The sequence below is a fragment of the Pogoniulus pusillus genome, chromosome 18, assembly GCF_015220805.1.
Source record: "Pogoniulus pusillus isolate bPogPus1 chromosome 18, bPogPus1.pri, whole genome shotgun sequence".
NCBI classification, from domain to species: Eukaryota; Metazoa; Chordata; class Aves; order Piciformes; family Lybiidae; genus Pogoniulus; species Pogoniulus pusillus.
In genome coordinates, this window is record NC_087281.1 from 13,730,533 (window position 1) to 13,743,225 (window position 12,693).

Consider the following 12,693-nt stretch of genomic DNA (forward strand, 5'->3'; position numbering starts at 1 on the left):
GAGGTTTGCATGCACCACTTGGCACTGGTCTCCAGGTGTACATTTTGCTGTTGAACATCACTCTGTGTGATCATTCAGCTAATTCCTTTTCCAGCAGTGCTCCACCCATCAAGTCTGTGTTTTTCCAGTTTGGCGACCAGGATATCATGTGGGACAGAGTCAAATGCCTTCCTTACTCAGGTCAATGATGTCAGTTGCCTTTCCCTTGTCCACTGCTGCTGTGACTTCATCATAAAAAGCCACTAAATTCATCAGGCATGATCTGCCTCTGGTGAAGCCATCACTGGTTACCACCAATCACCTCTGCTTTGTTTTCCATTTGCCTTAGCAGAGCCTTCAGGAGGATCTGCTTCATGATCTTGCCAGGCACAGAGGTGAGACTGATCAGTCTGTAGTTTCCCAGCTCATCCTTTTCTCCCTTCTTGAATACAGGCTTTATTGCAGTCAGCAGGAACTTCACCAGTGTGCCCATGATCTTTCAGATATGATGGATTGGACAGTGGTTTAGCAACCACCTGCATATCTCTGTAAATGGCAACTATTACATGCATCCTAAAAGACAGCATGTTTACTTCTACTGAGTCTACTAGAATTATTTGCACTAAATCAGCTAAATATTTCTGGAATACCTCTCCTACCAGGACAGGCTAAGGGAGATGGATTTGTTCAGCCTGGAGAAGGTTCTGCTGAGACTTTATAGCAGCCTCCCAGTACCTGAAGGGACCTAGCAAAAAAGCTGGAGAGGGACTTTTCATAAGGGCAGTGATAAGACAAGGGGCAATAGTTTAAACTACAGCAGAGTAGATTTAGACTGGATATTAGAAGGAAATTGTTTACTGTCAAGGTGGCGAGACACTGGAACTAGTTGCCCAGAGATGTCACATTCCCATGAATATTTAAGACCAGGCTCAATGAGGCTTTGAGCAACCTGGTTTAGTAGGAGGTGTCCCTACCAATGGCAGGGAGGTGGAACCAATGATCTTTCAAGTCCCTTCCAACTCAATCCATTCCACACTTCTATGACTATGATTCACCAATTCTTTAACAATTATAAATTAGATGGGGGATATTTTTGCTGTGAGAAAGTATACCTAAAAGAGAAAACTTACCCGTTAATACCCCTGACTGATACATTAACTTGCCAGTAGAATAGTCCCATACCTTTAAGGAAAAAAAGAAATCAAAACAAGCAACATTGTAAAGGTAGGCACTTAATTACATCTGCAAGGAAAACACAAACTTCAACAGCCATCATGTGGTGAAAATAGGGAAATGCAGACACTGGAAGTGAGATAATATGTTAAGGATTTTGTTTTTTACATTTGGTTTTCTAGCTACTGAGAGCTTTGTCTAATTGCTAAGCATCTGCAGTACAAAAGATTGCTAAGCATCCGTAGTAAAAAAGGTGAAGCTTACTTGGTATGAAAATATAAAGTAATTAGAAGGAATTATTAGCATCTTTGCTTAGGTTGAACTCTTAGCAACTTGACCTAAACTAATAAAAAGGCTTACTGGTTCTAAATTTCATACAAAGAGCTTGGAGAATTTTACAACTTTCATAGGATAAGAGGTCATTATTAATAATACTGATACTTACTATGATCTATAGATCCACATATAAGTCAACTTTAATTATTACCAGGACTGTTTCTAAGCTACAGACTCTATGCTTAGTAATTGATCAAGAAAGCTATCAAAACTACACTTTTCCTCTCATGTTGTGACATCTGTGAGCCTTCCTCCCCACAAGCACTTCCACTACATTTATGATAGCTATCACAGATGGGATTGAAAAAATGAGTGCCAGACAGACTCTGCATTCTGCACATATTGAGCTCCCAAACTTTTCTCCTTGTTCATGTTTCATTTCTCTCTGAATATAAACATTATGCTTCTGAAAAACTGTGTCCTTTGATATTGTTTCACAAATTTAGCTGAAGAGATTCTCCTTTGTTTCATTTCTTCAGCTAAGTAAAAGGGCTGGGGGGAACATAAGGTTTTGGGCACTGCAAGTGCTGAAATCACTGGAGCCAACTGTCATAGACTTCAGTGCGGCTGCTCAGAGCATTACCCCTGGTTTGCAGAATTAGGCTGAGAAAATAAAACTTAAGATTTACTTACTAAATTACTTGAGAGACTTACAAAATATTTTCCTTTGGTTGTCATTTTAGTGCCAACATTTATCAAGGTTCAAAAACATGAAACTCAAACTTATTCTTTAGGAGTTGTATAGTTTATCAAGTCTTCTTTAATTTTTTATGAAGGCAATATAGAACTTTTCCTTCATTCATTTTTACCTGGATTTCTTATACCAATATAAACTGAATAAGAAACAAACAGAATTATTAATATTTCCTAAAATCTGACTCAATCTTACCTTTTTTCATTCAAGACCACAGCAAAAGTCACAACCACATTTTCTCCAGAAGAGTGATATAATAAATATATTTAGAAACACAATACAAACCCAATCTTTGATATAACAAACTCTGCTTTTACTTTAGCTTGTAGAACCAAATGCTGGGTTATGCTAGAGTCATAGAGGACAATCAGTAGGAAATTGTATACCAGCATCTCCTGGAAGATACACCTGGATTCATTCAGGCTCTTCATTTCCCATTACTAAGTTGTCTTCAACAGTCATGTACAGCAGCAGCAATATGTGCTGTCATCATATAAAATGTTGTCTGGCAAAAAATCCTACCAGTACACAACAACCCAACCAATGCATGCAAGCCAATATTCCCAAAAGGGGAAATTTCAGTCAGCAAACTTAAAATGAACTGTATTCGTTCAGAACATCTGAAACACTTCAAGCACAGCCAAACTGATCCAAATAGTTCTATTTCCATTTGCAAGGTGGTAATAATCACCCAGGTTAACACTTCACTGTGGAAAACTCTGAATATACAAAATCTGCATTGTTCTTCTAAAAAAAAAGAGTAATTAAATTTTACAATCATTTCCCAAGCAACTCTAAGAACAGTGTCATGATCTCCATAAAGTCAAATATCCAGGCTGGATGAGGCTCTGGCCCGCCTGATCTAGGGTAGAGTGTCCCTGCCCACAGCAGGGGCTTTGGAACTAGATGATCCTGGTGGCCCCTTCCAACTCTGACCAATTCTGTGATTCTATAAATATATATATAAAGCTATTTCACATATTCATTAAATCACACATTTTTAAAACCCAGCTCAAATTTTCCTTGCCTTAAAGGTTCTGTCTTCTGACACTGATATAAGCATATTTTTCTCCCATGTGCAAAACTCAGCAGCAGTCACTGGAGCCAGATGGCCATCCAATTCAGCTAGTATAGCTTCTTTCTGTAATTAGTTAAGTCAAAATGAAACCAGATTAAACTGCAGATTTTAAATGACAACTTGTTAAATGCATTAACAATTGATAAATGTTGGAAAATGTCAGATTTGGATTAAAAATAATCATTTAATAAGATTTTCTCTTACTGAAACTGCAGTCCTGCATATCATCCTGCTGGCAAAATCACTACACATTATATTCATTTCTTCAGAGTGAATGATTGTACAGGGTTAACACTCCTGGAGGAGTGATCTTGAAGCTGACTCTAAGTGGTCTTGACCCCTCTCCAGGGGTGGGTCTGAACACTACCAGGTGATGGTGGTTAGTCCTCTCCCCCTTCCTAAGATTCATAAAAACAGGAGGACTTCTGTTCTCGCTCTCTCCCCTGCCTTCCTGCTCACCAGAAATTACCATTCCTGTTTCCTGCTGCTTATCATCACCACCCACGAAGCAGACAAAACCCATTGCCATCAAATATGGTTGTATATTTACATGTTTTGTATCTTATTTTCCCTTCCCTACCTCATTATCTATTATTTATTGTTAAACTCTTCTTCTTTTAACTTCCATATCCCAGGGACATTATTTATTTGGGTCTGCTTAGCTTTCCCCTCTCTCCATCTAATTCCTTTTCTTTTGGGAAAGAAGGGGGAGGAGGGAAGGGCATCCCATAAATTGTTATCGGTTCTATCAACTGAATTCGAGTCTCTGGGAAATTTAAATTAGAACCAAGACAATGATACAACATTAATTTTCATGATGTCCTCAGAATATTTTCTTTTTCTAAGTTACTAGATATTTCTAATATGTATTAGATATTGAAGATGTCTAGATAATGGAAATTGAAATTTCATTTCAGTTCACACTAGAAAATGTATTTGCTTACTTATTCTGGCATTTTGGTACTATGAGTTTATTCACAAGTGAGTAAGTTGAAAAAGTATCAGGACTATGGGTAGGAAGAATGGTATCTCACCTTTGCACTTAACATGTAGATCTGATTTCCAGCACATACTGCTACTTGTTGATCATCTGGACTAAATCTCACATGAAGCACCATTCCCAAAAGAGCTCCTATAACAATTCCTCGAGGTGTTAACCCTGCAGCAATGTTATTGTTAATGAGACACAGCCAACACCCGGGGATGATGTTAGAATGATCATTGAGTCTCTATCCTAGCTAACCGGGGGGCCACCAGGCCCCCCGGCCTTTGAATCCCCTCCACCATCACCCAGTGTGCACCGTGGGTACTCACCGGTCCCGATGAGAGGAGGATCCTCTGCCCAGATGGGCAAGCTTAGGGCTTCTGCTTTTCCCGGGGCGATTATAAAGGGGAGTGGGTAGGGAGGGCAAAGTGGTCACACCTGGGGTGGGAGGAGACTCAAATAGAAGCCAGGTGCTCTGGGTTTGGGGGAAAAAGGGGAAAATGAGGTGTGGGGTGGTGAAGGCACGGGTGTGGTGGAAGAGGGGAAGTGATGCTGGAAGTAGGGAGATGGAGAGGAAGAGAATGGAGAGGAAAAGGATAGAGATGAAAAGAGGGAGGTGGGGGGAAAGGAAGGAGATGGAAAGAAAAGTAGGAGGATGGAGGGAAACTGGAGTTGGAGAGGAAAGGAAAGGAAAGGAAAGGAAAGGAAAGGAAAGGAAAGGAAAGGAAAGGAAAGGAAAGGAAAGGAAAGGAAAGGAAAGGAAAGGAAAGGAAAGGAAAGGAAAGGAAAGGAAAGGAAAGGAAAGGAAAGGAAAGGAAAGGAAAGGAAAGGAAAGGAAAGGAAAGGAAAGGAAAGGAAAGGAAAGGAAAGGAAAGGAAAGGAAAGGAAAGGAAAGGAAAGGAAAGGGAAGGAAAGGAAAGGGAAGGAAGGAAGGAAATTCTGCTCTGGCAGGGAGTTGGACTGGATGACCTTCTGAGGTCCCTTCCAGCCCCTGACATTCTGCAATTCTGAGACTCAATGAAACAGAAAACTCTTGTGCATTACAGTTCTTAGAAACGTTGCATAGCACTTAACTAAGCACAGATCTATCCCAGTTTCTGTCAGGAAGATGTACAGAGCAACCCACAGTATAATTACACCAGATTATTGGAAACCAAAGCACAGAACCGTGCACCAGTGGATTCCTCCATCTGCCTCATTGCCTAGGCATAGCATGGTACTCTTTGAGGTACTAACAATAAAAGTGCCCATGAAATCACACTTCTTTGGATTTTCTTAAGGGGGGGGGGGCAGTAACACCCAAACCATCACATGATCAGAGACAGGCTGGGCATTAGTCAGCTTGCAGGAGGCAGTAGGTGTCTTTGCACCTCTTCTTTCAGATATATGTAATATGCATGCATTATAAAGACAATACTCTACCTTCTTGTGCCTCCTGTGTGCATTTATCAAGATCCCACACTATCACATGATCACGAGAAGCAGAGCAGACAAGAAGTGGATTGATTTTACTGCCAAATGACAGCGCAGAAATTGAGTAATGATGTCCTGTCAAATGGAATGGCTGACAAACACAGGCAAGAAGTTCAATCAGTCCCTTCAAACTGAGACTATGAACAATACGAAATTCCAAATGGATAATTTACAGGCACTTAACAAAACAACAACTGGTTTTGATTTATTGTTCTAAAATCAATCAGCTACTACATAGCTGTACTAAGTTTGGCTGGGATGGATTTAACTTTCATCATAGCAGCTTGCATGGTGCAGTGCTTTGGATTTCGTGATGAAGATAGTGTTGATAACACACCAATTGGTCTGTTGCCAAACACTGCTTGCACAGTACCAAGGTTTTTTCTCTTTCCCAGTCTGTCCTGGCCTTCCCATCCCGCGCAAGCAGGCTGAGGGCACACAAGAGACTGGGAGGAAATACAGCTGGAAGAGCTGACCCAAACTGCTAAGGAGGTATTCCCTACATTATATTGTGTTCAGTAACAAAACTGGAATATTGAAGAAGGTGTGGGGGGGCCAAGGCAATGTCTTCTAAGGTGTCTGGCACTCAAAGCCGGTATGGGGATCTGTCTGCTCTTAGGAGGTGGTGACTGTCATAGAATCATAGAATCAACCAGGTTGGAAGAGACCTCCAAGATCATCCAGTACAACCTAGCACCCAGCCCTATCTTTACATCACTTCTTTTTACATCTTTCTTTCACCTGTTAAACTATCTTTATCTTGACCCATGATGAATTGTCAGTTTTGCCTGCCCAATTCTCTCCCCCCACACCCTGCTGGAAGAGAGTGAGCAGGAGAGTAAGCAGTGGTTTTGCTGCCAGCCAGGGTCAACTCATCACAATTTCTATTACTATCACAATAGCAAAGCTCAAAACAAATGATAGCATCTTCCCAGCATTAAAGTGAAACATGATGCTCCTGTACCACCCTCAGACATGTTGTTTGTACTTTCCCTTTAAATCTTCCTCTGAAATAGCAGCCCACAAAGGGATATATCCCGGTTTTACCTGAGCAGTCTCTGCGTTCCAGATGCATAACTCATTTGGATGCAGTGGGAAGGCACAGTAACGGTGACTACACGCCAGCTGAACAAGGGACTCTGACAGTTTGGACTTAAACAAGTGTTTTTCGCGGACAACGTTAGAATTGCAGCCTCCTCCCGAAGAACGAGGGTCCCTGGCACCTTCCATTCTACCGCTGAGAAACGCCCCGCGGCGCAGCGCCACACGGGGCCAGCTTCGCCTCGCCGCCGGCGTCCCTACCGCCTGACAAGCGTAGGTGTCCCAGGGCCACACAGCCTGCCCGCGAACGCACTCTTGCGCGGACAGGCGGAGAAACCCGCCCAGCTCCGCGCCTCCAGGACCAGAAAATGCGACCCCTCCTCCCTACCGGCCCCACGGCCGTGGCCCAGCACCCAATGGCCGAAGCGTAGCCAAGGCAGCGGCGTCTCCGCCGGGTTGCCGAGTGGAAGGCATTTCCGCCGCCCGCGGAGCGGGGCGGGCTCGGAGTGTCCTCCCTCTCCCGAGCAACGGCGAGCTCGAGCCCAACAGCTCCACCGTCTCTGCGAGCGGCTGCGGATCTCTGCCCCTGCAGCTGCCCGAGCTGCACACGCTCTGAGCGACCTCACTCCGTTGGGCCTCTTCTGAACAGAAAGGTTGACTGAAGGAGTCCGGAGGTCCTTTTCAACTCGAATGAAGATTCTTACGATGAAGGTTTCTTTATCTGTGCCAATTTAAACCATTTTGGTGGACATCAATCTGCAGACACAATTTTCACCTCGTTTGCATTTCAGATACTTTCTACAGGAATGTCTTTCTTGAGTCTGTCTGTAATTAACACTGCAACCTTTTTTCCTTTATGAGAGCATCTGATACACACCATAAAGGACAACACAATCTTCTTGTTCCCCTTGGACTGAGCACCAGCACAAACTCCTTTTTGCATGTCCACGTCAATTTGGGTAAAGCCACTGTATTCAGCACCAGCTGCATAGGCATAACTCTGTGACACTCAGCATTTCTCTTCTAAACTGTGACTCAAAGCTGGGGATACTGGAGAAAAAAATCTAATATGCTTATGACAATTTTAATGAGTGATGTACTTATGTGATATAGCAAGTTCACTGATGGTATAAAACTGGGGGGAGGTGGCCAACAGCCCCTCAGGCTGTGCTGCCATCCAATGAGAGCTGGACAGGCTGGAGAGCTTGGGTGAAGGCAAACCTTATGAAATTGACAAAAGACAAGTGCAGGGTACTCTATGTGGAGAGGAATAACAACAGGCACCAGTACGGGTTGGGGGCTGCCCTGCTGGAAAGCATCTCCGTCGAGAAAGACCTGGTGGATAGCAAGTTCTGCATGGGACAGCAATGTGCCCTTGTGGCCAAGAAAGCCAATGCCACCCTGGGGTGCATCAGCGTGGTCAGCAGGTCTAGGGAGGTTCTTCTCCTCCTCTACTCTGCCCTGGTGAGACCACACCTGGAATACTGTGTCCAGTTTTGGGCTCCCCAGTTCAAGGGAGAATAAAGCTGAAATCATCAGACGAACCCAGAAGGTTTGGAAGATAAAGCTGTATTTTACAGCAAGTTAAATTTATAAGCATATATATATATATACATATATTTACAACTACATTCTATTATTTACAATTTAGAAGTAACACAGAAATCAAATCTTCCCCCCCCCCCCCGGCAAATAATCATGTAATCACAGAATCAGTCAGGGTTGGAAGGGACCACAACGATCACTTAGTTCCAAGCCCCCTGCCATCCCTAGGGATACCCTACCCTAGGTCAGGCTGGCCACGGAGCAAGAAGCCGACACTCCGAACTGCCCGGGACTCACCGGCCGCAGCGGCCACCAGCGCCGCCCTTCCAACCCACCTAGACCGAGCAGAGCTGTCTGTTGAAGCAGTGCAAGGTCCCCGCGCTTTTGGCCAGTAATACTCTTATCTCCCGAACTCTGGACAGTCATCGCGAACGGCAAGATACAGCCGAAGCCATGCGTAGGGTCGAGGGAAAGACCGTCCTCCGAAGCGGCTTCCCTCTGATGGCACTGCAAACGCCCCCACCATTGCGAGCGGACCGGCCTTCGCGGAGCCCCAAGGCTCCTCAGCGACGCCGGGAGACCGGAGACCTGCCGCCAGGGCACCCCGAGAAAAGGCGTACGGCACAGGTCCCGCGGCGCCCCGCACAGAGTAGCGTGCGTGCGGAGCGCTCGCAGCGCCAGCACCCGCCCCGCCGGCCGCTCTCGCGATAGCAAGGGGCCCTGCTGGCGGCCCGGGGAGGGGGCGGGACGGCGGCGGCAGCGCTCGGCGGCGGCGGTGAGTGGAGCGCGTCGCGCACGGCTGCGGGGGGGCGGCGCGGAGGGCTCACACGCTCCGACTAACTCTGCTTCCCAGCTGCTGGGCCGGGCTCAGCGGGACGCTGCCGGCGCGGCTCTTGGCACTACGCGGGAGGGGCTGCCCCGGGCGGCCTCCGCGACTGTCTACCTTCCCTCGGCAGCCGCGCTGCCTCGGGGCCCGCCTTCGCCCGCCCTGGGGAGGGGCTTGCCCATGGCGAAAGCAGCGGCTCTTCGCTGCCGCACGTCTGCGAGGCGGCTTTGCTCTGCCTCGTATTGGCCGCTCTGTTGCTGGAGCTCCGTGGCAGGGCGGTGAGCCGCGCCCCGGCCTTCGATTGGCGGGCTGGTGCGAGAGTTCTGCCGTGCACATCGGGCTGGGCTCCCGCGCCGCCTGCCGTACCGCCAGCGGAGACCGGGGCCGGCTGGAGCAGGCGGTAGGGTCGGCCGTTGGTTCCAGCGGCAGGAGCGATCGCGGGGAAGGCAGCAGTTAGCGCAAACGGACAGAGGCGGGCATAGTTCTGTCCAAGGTCTCCTGACGTCGTCTTCTTCCAAGTGCTGTTCGGTGCCAGAACGCTTGCATTTGTTTCTAGGTAACAAGTATTTTCTGCTCTCATGCGGAGATCTGCGTGTTCTGCTCGGGTATTTCAGCCACCGCTTTGATTTAAGAGCGACAGAGTCAGCGCTCAAATCCAGGGAGACAAAAGGCAGAGGAGTATTTTTCCTGTCACGAGGGTGTTTTGTCTGTCTGGCAGGTTCTGTGAATGCTCTGCTGCCTTTTATGCTGCCTTTGCAGTGTTGTGGCCTTGCAGTAGAGAGGCCTCTGGGGCAGAAAACTTGAAACTGCAGAAATAAGTTTGTCTTTTTCTTTTTTCCCCTTACACTGTTTAAGTGTAACACCTCTAAAGTTTAAGTGTCATCTCAGGAGGTGTAGTGCAGTTTGTTTTGATGCTACTAGAGTACAGAACTAACATACTGGTAGCTTTCACGTTTAAATTCATTGTACTGCCCTTATGAAAGGAGTAAGAATTGCTCTGAAATGTGAAGGTGTGTATATTTGTGGCTCTTGTACTTGACCACGTTAAAACTGCGCTGTGGAAGCCTTCAGCGAGGTTCGGAGCTTGCTGGTTTTGTACATGCACACTTGGTGCTACTGCTTAAAGGACTGGAGTGTGCAAGCATGATGGGGCTGCCAGATTGGGAGCACACGGTAAGGAGCGAAGGAGTGTAAGATCCTTAATCTTGTAGTAGACCTTTCCATCTCCCCTTTACTTCTGTAACCCCAAGTTTCTGTTTTGTAAGCAGATGCTTTAAAGAGCTGAACATTTGTACAGTAACACAATTTTCAGGAAAGAAAGTATTTTTTAAAATAAAAATAGGTGTACATCCAGATTTGCACTGTTACTGCCTTCTGAAGGTGAGAGCATGGCAGACCAAAACAAATAAGATGCCCTAAATACCTGATAAAAAGTTAAGCTCCTGCAAGCATGCAAAAGCTGCCTTTTTATAAGTTGGGGGTTTTGTTTTGGTTTTTTTTTTCAAACAGAGGCTGAAATCATTACTGGGTTTGAGTAGCTGCCATTGGAATGGGCTGCCTAGGGAGGTGGTGGAGTTGCCATCCCTGGAGGTGTTCAAAAAAAAGACTGGATGAGGCACTTGGTGCCATGGTCTAGTTGATTGTCCAGGGCTGGGTGCTAGGTTGGACTGGATGATCTTGGAGGTCTCTTCCAACCTGATTGATTCTGTGATTCTATAATTTGGCAAGTATGGAGGTAGAAGGAGACAAGCCTCTGTGGCATATCTAAATGAAAGATTCCCCTCTTGATTAGTTTCTTAACTTCTTCAAGACATTCATGTAACTTTAATCCTAAAGAGCTCTCTTTGCAGTACTTATTAAAAAAAAAAGGAGATAATAAACTTACTTAATTATGTTGCCTAATTTTGAATGGACTAGAGGGGATTTATAAAACTTACCAAATTAAGGGGAAAAAAAGATTGTTTCCAAGAACAGAATATGCTGAGCTCTGAATTGTATTCTGTATTCCTAAGGTAGCTGCCCAGGACACAGGAAGAATCTAAATACAGCTTAAGACCATGGCAGCAAACTGGACAAGAATCCTGAGAATATTTGTGGCTGCTCAGGTATTATTTGTGGTAAATACCTTTGAAGAAGAGGATGTACCTGAAGAATGGATTCTTCTTCATGTTGTTCAAGGGCAGATTGGAGCAGGAAACTACAGCTATTTGAGACTACATCACGAGGGAAAGATAGTACTTCAGATGCGGAGTTTAAAAGGCGATGCAGACTTGTACGTATCTGATATGACACTTCACCCAAGCTTTGATGAGTACGAGCTACAGTCCGTAACGTGCGGCCAAGATGTTGTCCACGTGCCCGCACACTTCCGCCGACCAGTGGGAATTGGTATTTATGGTCATCCCTCTCACCTGGAGAGCGAGTTTGAAATGAAAGTATACTATGATCGAACAGTTGCACAGTATCCGTTCGGTGAGGCTTCTTACAACCCCGAGGAGATGGAGGCAAACCAGAAATACTCACAATCTACAGAAGATGAATCTCAGGATGAGGAGTCTGTTTTCTGGACTATACTTATTGGAATCTTAAAGTTAATACTTGAAATTCTTTTTTAAATTGATACACACTGGACTAAGTCGCACTTCAGCCTGTGAAACTGAACATGAATGACTTACTGTAATATTTAATACTCTTTTGTTTCCTGAAGAGGTATCCAGGTTACTTTTTCTAAACCAGAAAGGAAGTGGAGGAAAAAAGCCATATTTGATTCTATATTGTAAATCCTCCCCTATATATAAAATGAGCAGCAAGCACAGTATTTGCAGTGTTCTTTAGAGACCGGGGTTTAAAAATGAATGTACGATGGGCTATTGATAAACTGATTTTAAACAGGTGCTTAGAAAAATCAACTGCAATTCAGTATTTTCTATTGCTTTTTTATAAAGTGAAATAAACTGCTGCACTTCTGTGTCCCCTCTCAATTCAGAGTGTACTTAAAAATAAAATCTATTTTTCTGAGCAAGTATTTCCAGTAGAACTAATGAACAATGGGGTTTGAGTGTATTCAATTTGAGGAGCCCAGGGGGAAGGAAGGAAAAAGAAATCGCCTGAGGGGATAAATGATCTGTATTTTGATTGTCTACATCACAGCTACTGTCAGTCAGGCAGAGGTCTGTCCAGTCACTCAGCACCTCTACAAATCCGTGACCTGAATCAAGTGCATGTTACTTCTCCACTATTACTGCACGGAGAGTAAAGGCTTCAGCTGTTGTTACTTGTCAATAAGACATTTTAGTTGCTCATTAAAAGCAATGCAACATGTACTATCTTGAACTTGAGAGGTGTTTTCTTAATACCTCTCTTTATAGATTTTGTGACTTGACTTCCTCATTAAAATGTATTATAAGCTATTAGCTTGTAAAGAAGCTGTAAATTAGCTTCTGCTGGAAGGAGTTTGCAGTACATTGCAAGGTCAGGCTGTGCCTACTCTTCAGTTTTTCCAGTAAGTTTTTCTTTGGTTGAACCTTTCAAAATAAGCAGTTGCTATGCAAAGAGTGTATTAT

At 44.8% G+C, this 12,693-nt stretch overlaps 2 protein-coding genes across 6 annotated transcripts in view; one reads left to right on the forward strand and one right to left on the reverse strand.

The window, feature by feature from the left end:
* The window catches only part of WDR27 (WD repeat domain 27), a 63,331-nt gene extending 56,368 nt beyond the window's left edge, over positions 1-6,963 (reverse strand). Inside the window, exons 1-4 of the mRNA XM_064158459.1 lie at positions 6,772-6,963; positions 5,668-5,809; positions 4,295-4,419; positions 1,110-1,161 (exon numbers count right to left, since the gene is read on the reverse strand). Coding sequence (XP_064014529.1) covers positions 1,110-1,161; positions 4,295-4,419; positions 5,668-5,809; positions 6,772-6,948 — 496 coding nt within the window. The 5' untranslated portion in view covers positions 6,949-6,963. The remainder of the gene's footprint in view (positions 1-1,109; positions 1,162-4,294; positions 4,420-5,667; positions 5,810-6,771) is intronic.
* A 2,012-nt stretch (positions 6,964-8,975) lies between these two features.
* Positions 8,976-12,148, forward strand: C18H6orf120 (chromosome 18 C6orf120 homolog). 5 transcript variants are annotated; one of them, XM_064158462.1, is made up of 3 exons: positions 9,113-9,686; positions 10,141-10,303; positions 11,143-12,148. In XM_064158462.1, exon 3 carries the CDS (start codon positions 11,188-11,190, stop codon positions 11,743-11,745), a length of 558 nt encoding a protein of 185 aa, XP_064014532.1. In that variant the 5' UTR covers positions 9,113-9,686; positions 10,141-10,303; positions 11,143-11,187; the 3' UTR covers positions 11,746-12,148. The 5 variants fall into 5 exon arrangements, with proteins under 5 accessions (XP_064014531.1, XP_064014534.1, XP_064014532.1 ...); XM_064158461.1 differs by lacking the exons at positions 9,113-9,686; positions 10,141-10,303 and adding an exon at positions 8,976-9,079; XM_064158464.1 differs by lacking the exons at positions 9,113-9,686; positions 10,141-10,303 and adding an exon at positions 8,976-9,079 and having other exon boundaries at positions 11,147-12,148.
* The last annotated feature ends 545 nt before the right edge of the window (positions 12,149-12,693 follow it).